The 23,331-nt window shown below is 45.6% G+C and overlaps 1 protein-coding gene across 3 annotated transcripts in view; it reads right to left on the reverse strand.

Annotated features, from left to right (window-relative positions):
* The window catches only part of dscaml1 (Down syndrome cell adhesion molecule like 1), a 91,580-nt gene extending 68,249 nt beyond the window's left edge, over positions 1-23,331 (reverse strand). The window contains exons 1-3 of one of the 3 annotated variants that reach the window (XM_084018652.1): positions 23,093-23,329; positions 13,604-13,924; positions 7,173-7,319 (exon numbers count right to left, since the gene is read on the reverse strand). In XM_084018652.1, the coding sequence (XP_083874778.1) occupies positions 7,173-7,319; positions 13,604-13,924; positions 23,093-23,135 (511 nt within the window). In that variant the 5' untranslated portion in view covers positions 23,136-23,329. Of the gene's footprint in view, positions 1-7,172; positions 7,320-13,603; positions 13,925-23,092 lie in introns of all 3 variants that reach the window. The other 2 variants (XM_084018653.1, XM_084018654.1) reach the window with 2 other exon arrangements.

Consider the following 23,331-nt stretch of genomic DNA (forward strand, 5'->3'; position numbering starts at 1 on the left):
TCTTTCCACCTATGTTCTGCCCACTCTCCTACCGAGTTATTCTTCCTCTATGTTCCTGTCCTCCTTTCTCTTTGAGGCTCTCCATCTCTCCCTTGCTGCCTCTGCCTGTGTCCATTGTGGGCTGCATGTCAGAGCTCTGCTGGCTGTCTCCATCCTGTCTTTGATTAGCTGTGATCTATGAGCCTGATGAAAGAAATGAATAAAGAAAAGTGAGTGAAGGCAGCGGAGACGCACGGAAAGAGGGAAGAAGAGGAGCTCCTCCAGCTGATGGATACGACTGTGGTCAAGTCAGGACAGATCTGAGCAAGAGAGAGAGAGAGAGACTGATGCGTCACACGGTGCACATTTGCATCTCTCATTCTGCTTTATTTGCTGCAGTTTTCATCCATTTTGTTCCTGGTTCCCTCCTTCTCCTACTCCTCCCCTTCTGTCCCTCCTCGGCCTGCCTCCCTCCCTCCCTCCATCCTTTCCTCCCTCTCGCCTTCCCTCCCTTGCATGTGCATCTTCAGGTCATGGGTCATTAAGTCAGCTCCAGAGGGGATGTGTCGGAACGGGATATCTCTCATATTGCCTTTTCCCCCCACCACGCTACTAAAACACAAATACGTGCAAACGGCGTGCACCTCTGTTACCTCACGTGCACACGCAGGTGCTCCGTTGGCTTTTCTTTTCCTACTCGTCTTCTTGTCTTCATGTCAGTCCCTCACGTTTAGGGCCAGGAACTGATGTGGTGTCACATTCTGTATCCTGATGCATCTTAGAGGTGCAGAATTTTTTATTTTATTTATTTATTTTTATCTCCAGGGCTTTAAGTCAATAAAGGTGGCGAAGCAAGGTTTAAGTTCAGAGCTGTTTTGTAAGATATATTCATTCAAAACATCACATTTTCCAAATAACTCCCACCAAAGATAGTGTTCCACTAAAGCTGTACATCATCTAATTTGTTACTTTTGAAGTGAAGCTACTTTTTTGTGTCTGTCTTCTTAAACTGACCAACAGAACAAGTTGTCTTTTGGAAAAGGTCACAAAACACAAAATCACATTTGGGCTCAGGCCGATGTGACAAACACTGTCAGAATCTAGCAAACCCATGCACACACACACAGAAAGGTACACACAGACACACACACCCCACTATGGTTGTTGTGCACTGTCAAACATCGTTAGATTGCAAGGCGCTGTCAGTGGGATAATTAGAATAACACATCCACTGTATTTCTTCATTATGTGTGTCATCTTCACTTACTGGCTGTGCCTCCTCACCGCCACACCTTGTTTTAAGGCAAGTCATGATCCCTATTAATGATGGCCTCCAGTATAGATCCCATTTTTCTGAATCATATATGTTTACCTAATTAAATTCTCATGCTGGAGGAGGAGGAGGAGGAGGAGGAGGAGCAGCGTTACTGTTTGATGGAGAGGGTGTTGGCGAGGAGATCATGGTGGGTGATGAGTAATGCTCTGACGTCGGTTCTGCATTTGGCAAAGAATATCTGACAATGATTCTGTCTGCTGGCATGCACTTACACTACTATTGTAAGTATATATGCAGGAGGATTCCATGAGGCACGCATCCATTCAGTCAGAAAGATGCACCGCCGTGCTGCAAACACAGCGAGCAATGAGCTCACGAACAAACGACAAAGACTAGATCAAATTAAAAGCATGTCAGCCGGCAGGTCGGAAACAAACAGAAATGCACAGATTTTGCGTGTGTGTGCTCGTGCGCACCTTGGCTGAATGCGGTCAATGAATAACTAACTAGCAGAGAGGAAAGGGAGCCATCTTCTCCGGGTAAGGCCAAATGAATTCGCCGAAGCGCTATGCAAATGTTCCCTGGGCTAACGAGACTGCCTGCATGATTGGAGTGCCATTGAAATTCTCCTCGTGCACAGCCCTCTCTCACTTCCTACCTCCCTCCCTCCCCTCCTTCAATCTCCCTCCATCTCTCCCGCCATTTCAATCTCTACTCCGAACGTCCATGTTCCCGTGCATGTGCAGTGTCCGTCTGTCCGTCTGCACATTTATGTCTCGGCGTCACTCAGAAGACGCAAATCAGCATTTCTTTGCGACACTCAAATCATGAATCATGTCAACCACCGCGGCCCTATCAGTGCCTGGACAGCAGTGAATGCCCCTGTGTCTTCAGCCTCTATCTGTCTGTCTCACTAACACACACACACACACACACACACACACACACGCACACACACACACACACACACACACACACACAGAGTCCGCTCAAACAGAGCGCGCTCAGAGTCGCTCTGCACCTGTTCTCTCTGTAAAACATCCAAACACGAGTGCTGAATAAATAACCCAACCTAACACAAATAGCTGCCAGGTTCACACACGCACAAACACACCACAGCCTATAAACACACATCAATAAGTAAACACCACCTATTTCCCCATCACGGCTACCCCTGCCCTCTTCCTCCCGCCCCCCCTCACACTAGGCACAAACTGCAACCATCGCAAAGGCAAACTCATAGATACGCATGATGTGTGGTTAATGGTCAGAGCAGGGGGAGAAAAAACTAACTTGGAAAGAGATGGGGGAGAGATGGTAGGTGGGGCGGGCATTAAGCACTTGTCAGATGCATCTTTAATGGCAGGACACAGTGGCTTTAAAGCCCCCGGCCTCCTCTTCCTCCCTGGGGAGCCTGGGGACAACAAGTAAATCCGGCACACAACACACCTCTCTCTTTGTCCATCTGCCCATCCTCTCACACAGACTCATACACCTACCCGCCTCACTCCATCATCCCTCCATCCTATGCCCACTTTGCCACCTGCATAATTTAGCATGTCATGCTTTTGTGCCACTTTGTCTCTCTCTTTTTTGCCTATTCTGCCATTTTTTGTGCATATCTGTTGTTGATGGGAGTGGAAGGAAAAGACGATGCTTTGTCACTTCATCTCCTAATAAGTGCCTCCAGAAAGGAAGCGTGAGAGAGAGAGAGAGAGAGAGAGAGACAGAGAGAGAGAGAGAGAGAGAGAGAGAGAGAGAGAGAAAGTTAAGAGAAGAGTGGATTGACAGAGGGGTAGAGAGAGTATCGGGCCTCTGCAGAGTGGCCACAAAATGGAGACTGGGACAGAAGCTGCAGCAGCTGTGGTGACGCTACACTTCACGGAAAGAGAGGCGGTCTGTGTGTGTGTGTGTGTTTGTGTGTGTGTGTGTGTGTGTGTGTGAGAGAGAGAGAGAGAGAGAGACAGAGAATTAAACAACCGCAATCAATGCAAAAACTCAATCGTCACACGTTTCCCCACCCTCACTCTTCCTCTCTCTGTCTCTATATCAACAAATCAAACATTCAATTAGTAGATAAATCAATAAATCCATCTGTCCATCAATGCTGTCATTCTGTTACAAGGTATGATTCATATTAATGGAATATTCTCTATAAATATTTTCTTAAAATAGAAACAACTTTTCTTCTTTTTATTTAAGGTAGCAGATTGGAGGAAATGTAACACTAAACCATGGTGGTGAAGGCATATATTCCTGACTCACACTGACAGTGTTTTCTTCAACATTTAATGAAGCTACTCAGGTGTCACGAGTTTAATATATTCAACAACAGTACGAATATGATTCACATAAAAATGAAGTTTCTGATCTAACGTCACAGGATTCGTATGTAATAGCCCAAACAATTCTCCATATCCGAGTACGACACCATTACCGATATTTAATAGCTTAAAAAAATGATTTATCTGCTATATTTATTTTGAACGCATGTTGCTGTGACACAGACATATTACATTAAAAATATCTTTGGCAGGTCTGTAATGCAATTTCTTGTTACTCATCAGCCGACATATACACAGATATATCTGAACAAGAGGGTATTTGCAGATACAGTACATTGGCCAAAGTAATTTATTGGTTTCACATTTATGTGCACGACAAAACCAGAAAGACAGAGAAACAGAAAGACAAGTTTTAAAATCTCCACATTTGGAGATAAAAGATTAATTCTCCTGACAGCAATGACCTGTATGGCCATATGCTGTATGTCATCTGTGTGTGTGTGTGTGTGTGTGTGTGTGTGTGTGTGTGTGTGTGTGTGTGTGTGTGTGTGTGTGTGTGTGTGTGTGTGTGTCTAATAAAAATCAGGCAGCGATGCATCCTCACACCTTCCTCATTCCGCCCGCCGGTTCGCACCCGTTACCATGGTGACCAGATAAAACTCACACTGTTTTAAGCACCGACTGAAGAAGGAGATGGATACTAACAAAGTGACACACACACACACACACACACACACAAATGTAGTTCCTTCGTACACACCCGTCAACAGAGCATCCTCTTTCTTTTCCCCGACTGACAAGCAAACAAATGCTAATTTTCTAACCAACAGCAACACCAGCAAACCATCAATTAGAGGGAGAGACAAGCTAGATAGAGAGGTAGCGGGAGAAGGGGAGGTATGACAGGGGAGTAAAAACCAGGATAGCCAGTCAACACACAAAGCCCTCGTCTGTTTGACTGTCTGCCTGACTGCCTGTCTGCCTGTCTGCCTGTCTCCCCCCACCCCCCCCCCCCCCCCCCACAATGCTCCGTGAACGGGCCTCAACGCAAACAGATTTGGCTGTCAAAAACTGACATGACACCCAGGCAGGGTCGTCTCGCAGTGAGGCCAGCTGTCAGCAAACACCCTCCTGCCTCTTCATCAAAGCCCATTCAAACTCAGCTTTATTGACCAACACAGCCGTCTGTGTGACATCTGTCATCCTGTCAAGCCAATACCTTGGCATACAGTGTCCCTAATAAATGGCAAAGCACTAGAGCATCTCGAGTGCTATCGAAAGAGAGAAAGCTGTACGTGCCACCAGGAGCTGATAGATGGAGTGGATGGAAGGATGGAGGGGTGCACGAGTGTGTGTGTGTGTGTGTGTGTGTGTGTGTGTGTGTGTGTGTGTGTGTGTGTGTGTGTGTGTGTGTGTGTGTGGCCATGATGCTGACACAGGCCACCAGTCTGTACCAGGGAGGAAAAGAGATGAGAGGAGGCTCCGAGCCAGAGACGGACGGAAAGAAGAAGAGCAGCACTGTGTTACTAATAAGACCTATTCATCAGCTCTGGAAAGAAAGAGAGAAACACAGAAAGAAAAAAAAAAAAAAAAACGCTTTTCAAATGCAAATTCAGATGATTATTTTCATTATGGAATTCTTTCTGAATTCATCATTTTTGTCGACACAGTGTCCATCATATGAAACAGAGCAGAGCTGCAAATCACCACAAGAGAAGCTGGAACAAGCAAGCAAATATCAAAACAGTTGCCAATTATTTTTCTGTTGATAATTGATTAATCTCCTTATCATTGTATATTATTTACCACAGAATATACTGTAATGTAAATATCCAATTCTTTTAACATCTGGTCACGATCGAAACATATCAAGAACCTTCAACATTAACTTATTTTCACGTGAAATTATTGATACGAATATTCTGTAAATATACGGTTTGTATTTATGGTCATAGGGCAGCTTATAGTCCAGCTTTCTTTTTATTTATTTTTTTAATTAAGCATATGGATGACTTGCCTGATCAGTTGTAGTAATCTGTATCTGTGTGTGTGTGTGTGTGTGTGTGTGTGTGTGTGTGTGTGTGTGTGTGTGTGTGTGTGTGTGTGTGTGTGTGCACATGTTCACCACACGCATGATCTTGCTTGTTCATCTGTACATGTTTTGCTGTCAAACAGAACGTCCCGATCTCACCACACTCACACCGAGGGATCCGTGACAAGAGAGAGGGGAATCCAACAGCAAGCTCTATCGATCCAGACTGGAAACCCCCCTCAGGCCACACACACACACACACACACACACACACACACACACACACACACACACACACACACACACACCACACCACAACACAACACAACACACAGCTGTGCTGGATCAATGAGTGCTCCCGAGTGAAGGACAGAGCCATACAAAGAGGCACACACACACACAACACACGCACACACGCAGGCACACACACACACACACACACACACACACACACACACACACACACACACACACACTCACACACACACTATTTAAAGAGATGAAAGGGCTGCTCGGTATCAGAGACCGAGATAAGGGGCCGAGAGAGCAATACGTATCATCTGACCTAAACAGTCTCATCTGACACCCAGCAATTTGCCGTTGCTCCGCGGAGCAAATGTTAACACTGCACCGCACAAGCCTGCACACACACACAAACACACGCACGCAGCAGCATGCAGGACGCTCCGTTTCAAACCGGTATTATCATTCCTCGCTTCCACGTGGAATGGTGTGAATGGAGGATCAGACGGGAGACGAGATGAGAGCTCCAGTCACAGCAGAGACCCAGAGGTGTGGCCGCTCTCTTTTGGGTGACTGTGATGAGCAGTTAAACAGATCTATCACTCATCAAATTAGATCCCCAGCCCACACACACACACCCTGTCTCTCTCTCTCACACACACACACACACACACACACACACACACACACACACACACACACACACACACACACACACACACACACACACACACACACACACACACACACACACACACACACACGTCCACTAATGCCTGATTTATCCCTCTAACACAGCTATTAACCACAGCGGTGTCAGTTTGTGAGTGAGGAGCCAAAGATGTGCCAAGCAAAGGCCATTTCATCAGACTTCTTTTTGAATGATTGGACCTTTTTTTTTGGAAAAAAAAACTTCCTCCGTCTTCTCTCACTGACAAAAAAGGAGATGCCAGTGACACAATTACATTGATTAGTATTGATTAAGGGCTGTTAACAATCGCAGACATGGCAAAATCGGGTTAGAAAAATCTCATTTTCAAAATTCTGGCGGAACTAGACTGCGTTTTTGGTCTGGGATTTATTCAGCCTTAAAATAACAGGAGCTGTTTCTCATTTCTCTCAGGGCCAATGTTCTCGAGTCCATTGACATATTGGGATGACATTAGATCATTTGCTTTCCATTATTATCCACCACCTGATCAAACAGACTGAGCACACACTCAGCCAAATATAACTTGCGTGGCCGTGCGAATGGAGTTTGCAGTGACATTACATTTCAGTGAGAGAGGACAGGAACATGAAAGGTGGACGTTTTGGTGTTTTTGTGAACCTTTAAAGTTTGGCTTATAGTTCCTACCTGGGACGATGGAGACGGTGTCTTTCTCCCAGGAAACCACGCTGACGTACTCCTGGACGGCTGAGGGGATGAGGCACTTGAACACGGCGACATTACCCCGCATGGTGCGCTGGTCGGCCACACGGACGGTGTAGGGCTCCCTGAACACTGAGGTGTGGACAAAAGAACGGACGTCAGTCAATGGAAGGATGTCGTTTGGTGGCGGCTGGATGTCTCAGCAAGGGGGAATGAGGCCGAACAAACTGTAACCTTTTGTTTTAACCGATGACAAAGCGGAAGTGAAAGTTAGGAACAGACATTTTCATTTGTTATGTGATTAAAGCCAGCCTGCACGTAAGTTTGTTAGCAAATCCTAGAGAAAAGTTAAAAATAGTCATCATCATTTGCAAGAGGCCAAGATTATGCCTTCATATTGTTTATTTCATCATCATCAACAGATATTACATTTATTATATTAACAGTAAATCATGAAATGGTCATATTTGCAAATCTGGAAGCAGTAAATGTTTGGGATTTAGGCTTTTGGAATACCAAACAGAACATTATAACTTTGATCAATGTTTTTTGTCCGAACAACAGTTCAAAAACCAAAAGGTGTTAAATTTGTCATGATATTAAGGGAGCATGGAATTTATTAAGGTGGAATAAATGACGATTATCAAAATTAATTTTCCGTTAATTAACTCATCGCTAGTGTACAAAAGTAACAATTTATTCCTCCGACACATGTCGACATCTTTTAGTGATTTAGGGCACAGTTCAAGCCGGGGCAGACCTCGGGAACAGACTTGTCTGGTGTCCTGTTGAAGCCCGTTAAGCCTTCGTTTCTCTCTTCAGTCCCAATTTCTGAAGTCGTGCTGTGATTGTGAGGAGGGTTGGCGTGGAGCCGGGTTGAACGGGATACACAGTGAGTGGCCCTTGGCCTTTTAAAGAACAACGCCACAGATGCTGTGCGACGGCGAGGAGTGGAGGGTTGCTCACGGCCGAGGGACCCGTCACATGCAGGCGCCAGGCATCAGAAACACACCCTCTGCACATGACACCCGGAGCACCAGGCTGGGAGGCTTCAGCCAGCGCACACCATTAAGACGGGCTTAATGATGAAAACAGTAGCCTGTAGCTAACCAAATTATCTCTCCAGTTAATTCCCTCACATTTAGATTAGTGAGAAATGTGACAATGCATTTTCATTAAATAAATGAAGTAACGTAAAATCAAATTAATGGATTATTTTTGGTGCGGAGGAGAGACGGGTAGTTCAAGGGCGGGCTGGCTTGACTGAATGAACACTGGCCTGTTATTTCTGAGCTGAGCTTACTATATAAAGGGGCATTGCCACATTCTTCTCCTGTGACTTTATATAGAAAAATGAGACAGAAATTACAGAAACGAGCCGAGGTCTTAGAAAGGCTGAGGTTGGGGAGTGTTTCTGGCATCACAATCTAACACAATCTATCACCGCTATTCAAGCAGGCTTCCCTTAGAAATGAGGACAGTAATGGCTTAACAATGTAAAACACACACACACACAACACAGGGAGTGGCCCCGCCCTCCCGTGTTTTCGCTCTCTCCCCCAGCTCTCCAGTGATATAATTAACGCCTAGCCTGAAGGCCAGTTTCCTTGCTCATTAATAATGCTTTATGCCAGCCGCCACTGTCACTGGAACCCAGTGGAACCGAGGCCGATGTCCTTGTCCGAATGCTGGGGAGTCTTTCACCTTAAAGTCCGAGGTTTAATCTCCCAAGTCTTTTTCAGATTCTGTCCATTGTTTTCTACACCGTTCTACTTTTTCATAATTGGCTGAACCTTGGACCCTTCCTTTTCTTCTTTCCTGACTTGTGACGCAGCTCAGACTGGAGGAGAGCGGCGACTATTCCTTCAGCTTTGTTAAAACTGAATCTCACATCATAAGAGTACACAGTACTTGTGACCGTGCCTAACACAGCCAAAGTTTATCAAATTGGATTTGGGTTGGGGTTTTTTTTTTCAGAAAATCAATTGTGTTGTCACTAATGCTGCTTTGTACCTCAGCTTAATGAATGGTTGCAATGAGATATCCTCCGGAGAGCATTTCACTTCTCACTGTGGCCACCTGACACACAGGACGCTAATGTGAGCGGAAGCCTCATTTGTAAACAAGTCAAAGCTAAAGGACAAATAATTCCAATCAAGTCTTCATTTCAATTCTTCACTCAGGCAGCGCCTGCCTCTCAGTGATGCCATCTACCTCCGGATCAATAGCCAGGATCGACTGAGTCGCCTCGGCTATTGTGCCCGAGCCAATTCTTTCAATCATTTATTTACTCTCTGATTGACCCTTCCGCCTCTCGTCAATAGCAGGGAAAATCCCTAATGCCCACTGTGCCTCTCATAGAGTGTTTAAAACCTGCCTGACATGTTCCAGGCAATAATAACAGTCATCACATGTCAGTTCAGTCAGAGTTCAAACCCAGTCAAGGTCATCCAGGTGTGTATTTCCTGTGATTTGACCCCTCTAAGACAGTGTTGTTCAACCACACTTTAAAATGAGTCAAATAGTGTCCGTGTATGGCAACAAGCCCTCGTCCACAACCATGTAAGCAAGAAGCAAATGTTGTGATAGCATTGTCATTTAACACACGTTCCTTCCCCGAGATATGAAAGACACAGAGGGGGAAAAAAACATTACATATTCATTCTCTTAAGCCGTGTGACAGGATGCAAATGGTAGCCCAACTGATTTGTGTGTAAATTGCACTCCCCCTCATCGCATGCGCAGCAGAATCATTAGGATCTTACTGATGCCTGACTATATGCAGCCTGGTTGCCTAGGAACGAGCTAAAACATGGGTCTGGTGCACTGGGCGCACTGGGAGGCAAGTCTTGTATCACTGTCGCTTCAATAATTAACGACGGGGAAACCAAATACTGCATTTACTTATTCATAAAGCGAGCAGCAAAAACACAGAGAAGGAGAAATGGAAAAATAATGACATACGGGAGAAATGAATGGATGCAGGTTTCATTATTGAATGGATAGTATAAGAGAAGTCCGTGTGTGTCAGGATAAGGGATCCTACTTATTGTATTAGTAGGGAAATGTCAGCTGGACCAAAGATGAGAAGGGCAGATGGAGGGACGGGAACTAAAAACCTGCCGTCTTTGCCCGGCTCTACATAGGTTTGTGTGTTTGGGTCGGGACAAAGGGCAGCTCAGCTCATCAAACAGGTGTCCTCATTTCATTTTTTCAAGTTTGTGGACTTGGTTGCACGAAACGACGAAAAAAACCCTCGGACTCCGGCAGAATGTTTTTCTAGCACAAACGAGCTTAACTTGTTACCCAAAGTGAAAATGATTCATGCATCCTTGAGAAGAGAAAGTGAAGAAAGGCATTGGGAAGAAATGTGAGAGGAGATCCTTAAAATACAGGAAGGCCTTATTCCTGAGGCTGTAGATCCTGCCAAACTGCTAGATATGTAACACACACAAAGCTTTGCTTTAGGGGTTACGCTCAATTCACAAAAAAATGCTTAAAACTGTTTTATTCTAGATGTAAAATATAGATTTTTTTCTCTGCCTTTTTCCTTTGATAATACTCAGTTTGACAACTGAAGGATCTTTTTGAAAACTAAACCGATGTCCTTTGTTGACGGCAGTTAGAGAATCTGAAACTACAACATGAATTTGAAACTGATCAGCGGTAAGTACACAAGTGTGTGTAGGAGCTAAACCCAGCAAAGACACAGGTGTGGTCTGAGAATTCATCAGTCCAGGATTTAGACCAGGCTTGGAGTGCCATACGCTCTTCATGGTGATTCTTACTGTAAATCATTTTTGTCTAAAACTATGCAACATTCCTAGCTGTTTAGCTGTAACTCAAACCTCCTTCTGAAAGCTATCAAACATTAAAATGTTTTCAACCACATTGATATTTTTCTAAACAAAAAGCAGCGTGATGATATGAATACAGAAAACAAGATTTGCTGCAATGAGGGAGCCAAATAAAAGCACATAGGGTACAAGAAAACAAGCAGCCCCCATAGTGATTTTCATAAATGCAGAGCTATCCAGACAGGTGCTAGTGCTATTATTGGCCCACAATCAGCATGCATGGGAGAGGGTGAGAAAGAGGGGGAGGGATAGAGAGAGATGTGAAGATGTGAAGAGAGAGGGAGTGAGGACGAGACGGATGGCGAGGGGGAGTGGGGGTGGGGCAGATTTTTTGGGGGGTGTCATACTGCGAGCTGTCAGCTGCCATCATTCTCCTGCGCCACCTGAGACGGGGCATGCCACACCCTAGCGCTCACGCCTCTGTCGCCCATGGCAACTGCAGGGTTGTGTATGTGTGTGAGCGTGCAGTGGGGTGTTGTGTGGGACTCTGGAGGTAATGAGGTGCACACACATGCACGTGAGCCCCGGTTATGGAGCTGTGGAGTTGTGGTTGCCTCAGCATTTAATTGATTAATTGTTGTAATTATTTGGGCGGGAAGGTCATCCCAACACTGAGGCTGGCTGGAAGGTCACTCTCACGCTGGAGGGACTGTCCTCCTCTAGGGACCACACAGGCCATATGGGTGTGTGTGTGTGTGGGGGGGGGGGGGGGGCGAAGGAGACAATCTGGCAACATTTTGGAGAATCATTTTGTTTGTATCCATGTGTGCGGTATGGAACTGCTGACTGTCTCTTCGTGCAGGACTGATCAACAGAGTCAAAATGTCTGCCTGGCTATTACCATGACCTGAAAATCCACTTTTTTTCATGATTCCGTTCACATCTTTTCATGTCTGAGGCTGACTCTCCCAAATCTTTCCTGCCAAACACCCTGACAAAGAGCTGGCAACTAAACACCAAGAGCCAGCTTGACGAAAATGGCTCCGTGTGTGTGTGTGTGTGTGTGTGTGTGTGTGTGTGTGTGTGTGTGTGTGTGTGTGTGTGTAGGGGACTTTCCAGTCCATGGACAGATGGAGAGACTGGGAGACAGGAGGCTTGCTGGCATGAGCTACGCACAGGCTGGTGTGTGTGTGTGTGTGTGTGTGTGTGTGTGTGTGTGTGTGTGTGTGTGTGTGTGTGTGTGTGTGTGTGTGTGTGTGTGTATGTGTGTGTGTGTTTGTGTGTCTGTCTGTGTGAGTGAGTGAGTGAGTGAGTGAGTGAGTGAGTGAGTGAGTGAGTGAGTGAGTGAGTGAGTGAGTGAGTGTGCATATGCACGTGAACGTGCATGCATGCATCTGTTTTATCCAGTGCATATCACATTAGGTCGTATGCATGTGTTTAGAGTGTGTGTGTGTGTGTGTGTGTGTGTGTGTGTGTGTGTGTGTGTGTGTGTGTGTGAGAGAGAGAGAGAGGGAGAAAGAGCAGTAACACCTTCCCTCGGTGTGTTCAGCACCTCTCTCCAGCTTTGACCTTGGCAGGGAGTGCAGACAGGTCACCGGACCAACTGTCCGTGCGGCTGCGTGTCCGTCTCCTCGAGGGTTTTTAATACGATAAAGGGTCAAGCCGCTGCGCTCGGAGACACCACCCCCGCTGGGAGACGGTGTTGATTTAGGACGCCAATATGAATGCCGCTCGGTCGACCATATTTACAGATGCTCAGCCCAAGCACGGTGTCGCTGTTGTGAATTTTAAGTATAACAAAGGTAACTGTTTATAGTTTAAGAGATTTTTATTTGAGGTATAACCTCAGTGCTCATAAAGGGGCATTCCACCAGATTTACACACACAGGCCATCAGGGTTATCTCAGATTGGGCTTGAGACTTAAAATCTTTAACAGAAAGTCTGTGTTACAATCTGAAGATGTGGCGTATTAAAGATGTGCATTATGGGAATTGTAGGATCCAGGCTTTTCTTGAAGCCTGACCTACACTAGGGAATAAAGTTAGGATGTCTCTTGTGAATCTACCATATTAATGAAGGTCCAAAACTAAAAGCTGGAGACCAACTTTAAAGATTGGTCCCGTTCCAGAATGATTTAATATAATTGGAGTAAACATTGTATATGGAGAATTCAAGAGCAGTCTATAAATGTTGTTGGGGTGCCCTGTTGGTGCCAGCTGGGAACCACAAAGGCCCCGGTTTGTGTCCGCCACTCTCAACTTGTGGAGACTCCATTTCACTCTTAATAGCATTAGGTTCTGCTTAACAATGGAGGTGCGACTGAGCTAGTTTAGCATAGTGCTACACCATGCACCCACTTTGGTTGATTTCTTAAAAAAATATATGGGATGTGAAGACAGGCTGCAAAGGCATTACTCTTTTTATACCCCTAAGTTTATACCTCCGGGTGCAGAACTTGATTCAAGAGACATCCAACAAGCTATGCTAGGTGTCATCATTCAAAATGCATGCAGAGCTAAAAACAAGCATAGCGTTGTGTGACATGGTACAATAAGTAAGAAATCAAAAGATCCCTTTGGCCATGGGTTTACTTTGCATCCGGCGTGTGCACCGCTCACCTGCTTTGATGTGGATGCTGGGGCTACGAATCTTGCCTGCTTGGTTCTCAGCAGTGCAGAAGTACTCGTTGTCGTGGATAATGCTGTTATAGGCAGAGGGGGAGAAGGGGTAGAGCTGGAGGGTGCCGTTGGCATGCACATGGCGGATATGGGGCACATCGTAAATGTCGTCTCCGGCGGCCAGGTACCAGCGCAGGACGGCATGGGGGGCGCCGCCCGCAGGGCAGGGCAGGGACACCCCCACCGAGCTGGAGAAGGTCACCCGCTGCAGGGAGGCGTTCACAAAGTACAGCCGCGTAGAGACAACATCCTCACTGTTGACTGTTAGGATGAGAGAAAGGGAGACAGAATTAGTTAGTTGGCAGAGTGTGTGACATACAGGCAGCATTCACACTGAAATGACCCCTGAGGTAATAAGATATGAGATAAGGCATGGGACAATACGCAAACCTCATGTCACGATTATCCAGACCAAAATAATTGTGATTCACGATATCATCCCGATAATCACCAAATATGCTTAAAACTCTTAATATGGCACTTATCATGTTACAGATGAGACCCACATCTTATTTTAGTGAACATCCTTTTTTAGTGGCAAACAAGTAATGTTAATTAAGATTATCATAAATCAAAAGATGTCCCTGCAAAAAATAAAAGACGAACAAATCAATAAATCATTGTTTCCTGTACTTTTTTAAAAGCAGGCTGTTTTTTTCACTTGTCACCATGATGGCAGGTTGAACAGCTTTTTCACTCATGATGATATTTACGACATGAATGGAAAGTCACCCAGATCAACTTACTCCGAGTGTTTCTATATCCCATCCCTATATGAGTTCATGGTATGCGCTGGGTGTTTTTCTTGAAGACAGCGTGACATAAAAGGAACTCCTCATTTCTGAGGCCTGGTTCTAAGAACCGAACTCTCCACAGCAACGTAAACTACCGGATCACCACAAAACACATCCACTCTATTTCAGTGGAATAAGAATATATGTTGTATATGAGCATGTCCCACTTTAAAATATTACTCAGGATACTACCCCATCTAACACCCACATAAAGTATACGAGCTGCATTCAGGTCACCTCAACCCAAACAAATTCCACCCTGTGTGCCAAACTGCAGCCATCCATCTCATCCCATGTGCATTATCCTAATATCTCCGCTCTAATATACTAGTCCCTCGGAAATCTTCCTCTCAATAGAGGGGAAAATGGCTCACATAACTTGACTCCATCACCCCCATCCTTTCTGTTGATATGCTGTCATTCAGCAGAACAAAGTATTGGCGTGACAGCAAACTGCTGCACTGCTCCGCTCTGTCATATCCACCGTAGGTCCTTTATCTGTAGCCGTACGAGCCCGAGGAGCTGGAAACCACAGATGTTTGCTGTAAAACAATGGTGTCGTGGCACAGATGAACCGCTGCAGCCAGATAAGTTGTCCTCGGGGAGATAGACCACCATATATCCTCTCTCTCAAACGCCCTCCTCCAGATTAGAGTGAGGGAGCGAGGCGCCGCTTGGGATCTGTGTGTTTCTGTATGTGCGTCTGCTGTGACCAGGGGGGTAGCAGTGAAAAGGAGTGTGAAGAAGTGCTGAGCTCAGCTGGGCTACGGGCCAGGGGAAGACGCTGTGCCCCGAGCCAGAGAACTTTTCTTCTCAGACAATGATACTTAATTAATCCCTTTTCCTGGATTGTGTCAACAATGCCTGGATTAGCCTTATCGCTTTAATTCTCTCTGCACTGGGAGAAAATGGGGTGTCGGGAAGAAACATCAGTGGAGATATAAAGACTCAGATGTCATTTAGACTCTAATTTCTACAGATCCTCTACATCAATGGGTATCATTGGTACCTAGAAACCAGAGACAGAAGCTCACTATCTAAGTTCTTAATGCTTGGCAAGGCTGTGGAAAGGGTTGATACATAACAGGATTTAGTTATCTGTTCTGTCCTGTATAAACAGCAATATGCAGTGACATAATGACATTAATATCATGATGTGAATGGGATGAATCATAGGAGAAAATGCAGGGATTAGGGATGAAACTCAAATTGAGATAAGGTGATTTCCCCTCCATCCTCCCTTCTCTGTTGTGACACGTCTGTCTGCATCCCTCTATATTATCTCTCCGAGTTCCCGTCTATTTCTTTGTGTTTCCCATCTGCCATCAGTCTTTCACCTTTACCCCTCCACGACACTTTTCTCTCGTCTTTTCCTGCCACACTACAGACAGGTAATGTCACGGTTGGAATTTGTATGCCAGACACAGAGAGTTAAACCCACATAATCTCCTTTTCACATTTAACACACACAGTCAATCCAGTCTGTAATCGCACCGTGTGGTGTCCGACTTCCCTTGTTCTCGAGCGTGTGTGGGTGTGCAGCGGAAGGAGGGATCGGGGAGTCGGGCGGGAGGGCATCATTGTCGACAGGACATGGGTGGCTGCTCCGGGGTAAAGGTGCTCAGGTGCAAAGGTGTGTGGATGCAACCGAGTGAGTGAGCATGTGTGTCAGCTGTGCGCGGTAGGGTCAAAGAGATCGAGAGGTTAATGTTAAACGACTCCCTCAGTTCTTCATGTCAAACTCAGCTACCAGGAGAGGGAAAAAGATGTGATCGCTGCTCGAGGCACGGCGGAGATGCGGAGGAGGAAGAGTCATTGTTTTCCTGCCTACCAGCTAAAATTGGAGCACATCCTCTGTGTTCAAAAAATCGGAATTCAGGTCAAGTTCAATCAATCCTACCGTTCGAATCCGTGTCAATCACTCTCCCAGGCAGCTAGGCGGACTGATCTGCACCTTTCAGCACCACGGAGAGAGCCCCATAATGCAACGCTGGGCGAGCAACACACGGAAGGGTTTTCCATACCGAGCAAATAAGGAGGAAGCTATTAGCGGATGATACCAGTGACAGTGACCTGCTTCTCTCTGATGACGAAAGCTATATTTAGAAGCAGACCATTTTCACGACAAAAACAGTTTTCACTGTAAAGGTCCTCATGAAAGAAACAATAGCTCTGGATAAGAAGTTAATAATGGTACACACCAGACTACTAGTCGGCAGCCTTTTCTGTTGAGTGATCTCTCAAAAGCTTGACTAAATGGGCTCTAGTAACGCTTCATTATGCAACTCTGATAGACTGGATGGCCTTCATTGAAGTGTTTGATAGTATTTCACCACAGAGAAACACTGGCTGTCATTAGATATTGGGTTTTTTCTTCTTTTTTTTAGGTTTCGTCAAGTGTTCAATCATTAATACTACCACCACTTGGAATGTCATCAGTGGACCGTATATATAAGTGGATGCATTCATCGTGGCGTTCCCCATCGGTTTGTGGACGGCCGTTTTTAAGACTCATCTCCACCTTCTTGGTTTTTTGCAACCACGAGTGACATCAGAGGAGGGAGCCAAGTTCAACCGAACACTGAATAAGACATTTGAGGTGTGCAAAATGTTCCAGCAATGAAAACACCCTATGGAAGAGTTCAAGTTAAAAAAAAGGCGTGGTAGCAACCTGTCAATCACAAGCACATCCTAAAGCATACCCTGCTTTATCATCTAATTTATTCTAATTGGACCATAACTTACTAAATGAAGAACATATGTATTGAGGAAGTCTTGAGCTGAATTATGCCTTTTCTCCTTCTCTAGAATCCCTGCTCCTCAAATTTGTTATGCCATTCCTTACATGCGCTGTGGCCCTCAGGTTGGAAACTACCGCTTATTCCCGATATGCTCTAAAACTGGATGATCTGCTCGAAAATAAACAACTTCAAAACCATCGTATGATATGATCAAAAATGGCCTCAAACTAATTCAAAACAGCTCGGACACAACAACTCAAACTCAGAGGGAAAACCCTGTAAAAAGCAGGAGCTTATGATGCGATGCCTAATGGCTTTGTCCTATGGTATGAATCCAGGTCACCGAGTTCACATAAACACACTCAAGCAAGCAAAGAGACGTGTGTACGACTACATGGACGCGAGCCCCCGGTTTACGCTGCGTGGATTACCGCCTCCAGCAGAAAAGACCATCACGGGGACGCCGACCACGCGATGGTGAAGAAAGTGAAGCATCTGCCTAGAAACTGCATCTGCGTTACCCCGGCTGCATTTCTTGGTCATGTGCGATATGACATGGGAGAGCTGTAATTTGTACAATAGCAGACTTCTTTTTTATTTTTTTATTTTTTTGTCATCCCTGGAGCCTTGACCTCTTTAGGATATCTGACAGTTGAGGTGTACGAATGGGACAACAATAGGCATTACTTTTAAACGTATGTTGCATCAAGTAACGTGATTAAGGACATAAATTAATTATCCAAGCCTTCCATGATATTACAATAAAATGTTTCGATGACCACGGGGGAAACTAAAGAAACATCAGCCAACTATCATGCTCAACTGTAAACATGTCATGCAAACAACATGGAGCACAATAACCTTGTTTTTCCTCTTTATTTGGGCAACATCTAACCTCGGATGGTTAGAGACCTTCCATAGCCCCAGGCTCCAGCCTTTCCCCAGCAGAGAGAGAAGGAGCAAAGAAGCAGCTCTCATCCCATCATGAGCTGCATGTTCATGTCCCTCTTCAAGCCTATGCATTGGTTACAATAAAGAAGGTCAAAGTGGTTTCGGGTTAACATCTTTCCTGTCGGCTGAACCCCTCACTGTTTCTTTTACCCCGATACTGGTTCCTTTTTTTAACCTTCGCTTTTCTTTTTTCTGGTTTTTCCCTTTTCACTCAAATCTTGCTTTGCTGTACACTCAAATACATTTGCACTTTTTCCCCTGTTTTTTCAGTGGATATGAAAATGGAGTATGAATATGTATGCTGGAGAAGCAAGGATATTGCCTATGGTGAACCGCTATGCATAATGCAGCTTTTTCTGTCTCATCTACATTCATTCACACACACACACACACACACACACCATCACGTGCATAGAAAAACAGGGCTATAAAACCCACTCCTCCCTCCCACTCTCACTCTCCTTCAAAACACACACACAAAGTCACATAAATACATTTCAGATTGCATATATACGTTCATAATAGCAAGTAGATTTTCTACGTGGTGAACCATGTCGCACTAGAGATAACTGCACACAAAACGCATTCAGGCCAAATAATAGATGAGGCATTGAAGTCAGTGGCGATGCAGCCTTTTTCAGTGATGCTACAGAAAAAGGCAGAACATAAAAGGCAAAAAGATATGATCATATTTGATAGCGGGTGCTGCTCATTTACTATTCAATGACTCCAGATTGAGATATGCATTAGGGTTGCATGACAATGTGTCTCTGCTATTGTGTGCAGTCAGAAAGGAAATCGTTTGTGAGGTGGTGTCATTTCACTGAGAGGAACACTGAAGAAAAACTGCAAGACATGAAATTAGGGCCGTGAATACACTATGCATGCACACTCACATACAAGGAGGGGGGTAAACAACCCATATACAAGGTTTGTGCAGTGTCAGTAATATATTAGGCAGCCATTTCAGCATTTGGAAATTCACATCACCCACTTCAAAAGGATGGTTTCCGTTGTTGAAGTGAGTGTCAGATTTCTAGAGGGATGTGTTTTCCCAGATTCTCCCTCAGAGACGGGGCATAAATTGTTTGATAGTAAGCAGAACAGGAGAGATAGTGAAAGAAATAGTCGATGAGGGGATGTTAAAGGAAGATTGTTGGGAGGGGTTTTGTCATTCAAGTCACGACGGTCGATCTTTCTCCGTGCGTAATGGAGAGGGCAACGGGCTACTGGTCTACTGTTGTGCGTAAAACCTGTTGGGTCAGCGGTGCAAATCCCCTTCTGCGGGACGTTTGGGAACGTCCGACTGGTTTTAACTGGGCTGAAGTCATACGTGGGCTACTGTTGCTTAGCAAATCTTAGCGTTGATAAAAGTACGTTAATGCGCCTCCAGCGCAATAAAACAAGAGCTCATATTGGCTGACGTGTTCGTGTGTATCTAGACACACCAAAAGAAAAAATGCCCAGACTGAATGTGAGACCGAGTGACGCGTTCGGACGGACGCGTTTGTGCCGCGCGGGTCAACTGCCAAAAACCTAGAGCGCCAACAACTTGACAATGAAAACGGATGAAAACAGGCTTTGCTCGCCGGAGCACAACGAGGTGAGATAACCTGAGTGTGACATGGAGCTATTATACCGTGGAGCTGTCTCTCTCCCTCTCCCTCTCCAGGGAAAATGACAGGTGTAGTGCGGCCACGGCGGGGACGCAGAGAAATAAGACATATAGTCCCTTTTCATGTTACGATCGAATGTGACTGTTGTGCGTTATTGGACATGTGTGAGGTGGAATCCATCCAAAGTCTAGATCTCAGTGCGGTGTGGATTTATACCAAGCAGGTCTGCATACGGGTCTGCCTCTTCACTTTATGGACTACGTGGACTCACTAAATCCCTGCGCATCCCCTACTCTTACGCCGTGCGCACAAACAGTGAATCCCCAAAAAGCACCTCCCAGTCCCGAAATAAAAAAACAGGATTTTTGGAGAGCGGGTGTTGTCACACTACTCCCATCAACCACTAAAGCCTCAGTTGTCCAATCCAGACGCAGCATCGGAGTTCATGGTAGCCACGAGAGTCTGACTCATAGCGCAATTACCGGGCTCCCCCTCCTCCAGCACTGGTCCTCCAGTCGGGATCGGGTGTGATTCCAAATGTGCTCACGGCCCGTGGACCAGGCCGGTCTTCTACACACAGCAGTCCCTCGCAAAGGAAAGAGGAATACAGGTGCAGCAGGTCAGACGCCCAAACTGCCCTCCGGACTCACGTGTTGAAATTTCATGTCATTTACTGAAATCAATTTGACATTTAATGACATGTCATTTCATCTCATTGCTTACACGCAGACAAGACAGACAGATTCCACGAGTGTAAATACATCTAAAAAGGAGGGAAACACGAGGTTTATATCAAAATCAAGTGCAGGCGTAATATATAGGAGCCGACGTGTTTTACATCTGCAGGAACACCGTCCTCGGCTTAATGGGAGCGTGTGTTGCAGGAGGCCTGTCGACTGAAACTGGATGAAACCGGAATCACATTAATTGATGAAATAATTATAGCGAGAGCTCTCACTCCACCTCTATCAACACATGGCGTTTCCCCTTGAAATGTGGACAATTCGCGTTTTGATCTCCTCAAGTTCCACACCAAAGCGGCCGTCGCGTTTCTGGGCGGGTTAGAAACGCATGCATTGCGTTACTTATTTCAGCCTTTTGCAGTTTGTCAGGCCCTGTTGTGGCCTATCAGGCCTGAGATTCCCACACAGCCCTCAGCTGAGTTTGTCTCAATTGTATTTCCATAAAATGACAAGCAACCTCCCAAATCATGACAAAGAAGAATGAGTGTGTCCTCCCCCTCCTCTCCCATCCATCCCTCCCCCCCTCCTCTCCTCGCGGGTGCAGGTGTGCTGACATGGAGCCAAACCAAAGCAACAAACCGTCAGTAATAAGCTAATGAATGTCCAATTAATGACAGAAAATAGGACAAAGAAAAGGTCTAATTTATCTTGAAATGGTGTAGCGGTGTGATCCGAAATATAATTTCATACTGAGCCTCTAAAAATAAGCAGAGACTTGTGTGCCATTCTAGGAGGCGCGGCCGAGCCCAGGAAAATACGCAGTACTAATGCATATGCATGTATGATAATAGACCTAGCTTCCCCCCTTAAAATAAAGTTTATTAAAAATGACACATATCTGAAACACACAGCAGCAGCATGAGACAACAAATCACAGACGACGCGTGCAAAATGAGCGGAACACGGCGTTGAAAAACAACGGAAAATGGAAGTTTGTTTTCCACTGCGTTATCTACATCTCTTCCCATCTCAAGCACTCTTTCCGCTCCAGTGACTGTTTGCCCCCCCTCCCTCAGCACACACACACACACACACACACACACACACACACACACACACACACACACACACACACAGTATACATCTCGTTCAGTCACGGGACAGTGCGATGTACAGTGTGCATAATCGAAATAGACCTTGTAATCCAATTACATACAACAAAGCAGCACAGAAGTCCTCGCCGCAGCTGCAAGCTGGCAGAGGGCACTGCCAAGGCCACCGATGGAGACCAGGAGCAGAGACGCGCTCACTGAACAACTACAAACAAATGCTGAGAGGATTATCTCAAATGTGTTCACTAATAAGGTTCATAATCATCAGGCATCGTCAGCTTTAGAGCGTAAAGAAAACGGATGAAAATGTTAAAAAAAAAAAATAATAATAATAATTTAAATTCTCCGTCGTGTGGGTTGTTACGAAGTGACAGAAACATCACAAATTAACGAACAGATCATTGTATATATTTTTTTTAAAGGCAAAATGAATCATTCTCTTCCATCTGCACTATTTAGAGCGAAGCCAATCAGTAGAATCTGGTGCCACAGAAAATGGTGGCTGAATAATTAGAGCAGGGATGATAACAACTGAGTCTGCATGCATTGACACTCCTACATCCGACAGAGACAACACACTGGATATACGGCCTCGTCTTTTAAACATCCAACTGGGGCACATTATCTACAAATTAAAGGCAAGCGCTCAATACTCCCAGCATCAGTTCGCACGTCTCTCGTAAAATGTATTGACCCTTGTTGCCACGCACGCGCACACACACGCACGCACCCACACACACAGGCACACGCAAAGTGGTGTTTATGCACTATTTAAGTGCTCCTTCCAAAAAATAATAGCTGATTAAAAAAAAGGATGCTTTAACCCCCTAGGGACCCCCCTCTAAGCGCTCACTCCCTCCACGCGCGCAAACACACACGCGCGCGCGCACAAGCCAACGTCTTATTTGTGTTGGGACAGGGCAGGAAAAGTCAGCAAATACATTAAACTCCTGTGGCCTCTTGGAGTTTTGCGAGTAAACAGCCGACAGCTGTGGTCAGCATCAGCGCGCGAGGTCTCCGTGCGCGCGCGCGCGCGCCTGCAGATCCTTATCAGCCTCCCCTTCTATTCAACAGCCTCCATATTCACGACACCTCCACACACTCATCATGCAAAAGGCAAAACACAGTTGTCTTGTTTGCATCATAAGGAACGCGGTGTGCACTTTGGCGATCTGTGTGCAGCCAAATTAAGTGCATATTTGTAATGTGCTTAAAAGCTCCCTTTTTAATCGTTTTGGATCTTATCAGCTGATCACTGGGAGATATTGAGAACGCGAGAGAAATCGTTCAGGGGGGGAAACGAACTGATCAGGAAAACACCGTTTCAAAACATGAAGAAAAAGTTAGCAGTCCTTCTCCAAAGGTGGTTCGGGCTTTGCTTTGACACCTCTGCCCCTCCTTTGTGAATGAGATTCAATCCAACATCACTTCTCAACAAGATGAGCTCATAAACACACACACAGCCAACTTCAGCGCCGCACTGGAGAGGAGACGGCATGCAGATAAGCTACACTTGAAGATTTCCAACCTACCTTCTTGCAAAGAATACAGCAGAAGTAAAGTTACAAGCCACATGCCATTAAAAGCAGTTATATTTCACAGGAATGTTGTGCAGTCCCCCAAGAAGAGTGCACGGCGCAGCGTTTGGCCAGGCGAGGCTCCGTGCTGGACTGGTTCTGCTGATGTTCCCCGGCGGTCTCTCCAGCCCTGGTCCCACACTCTCCGGCGCCGAGAAACGAGCCGCGGAGAAAGTACCGCCTCTGCTCCCCGT

Source organism: Eutrigla gurnardus, assembly GCF_963514095.1.
Source record: "Eutrigla gurnardus genome assembly, chromosome: 10".
Taxonomy (NCBI): Eukaryota; Metazoa; Chordata; class Actinopteri; order Perciformes; family Triglidae; genus Eutrigla; species Eutrigla gurnardus.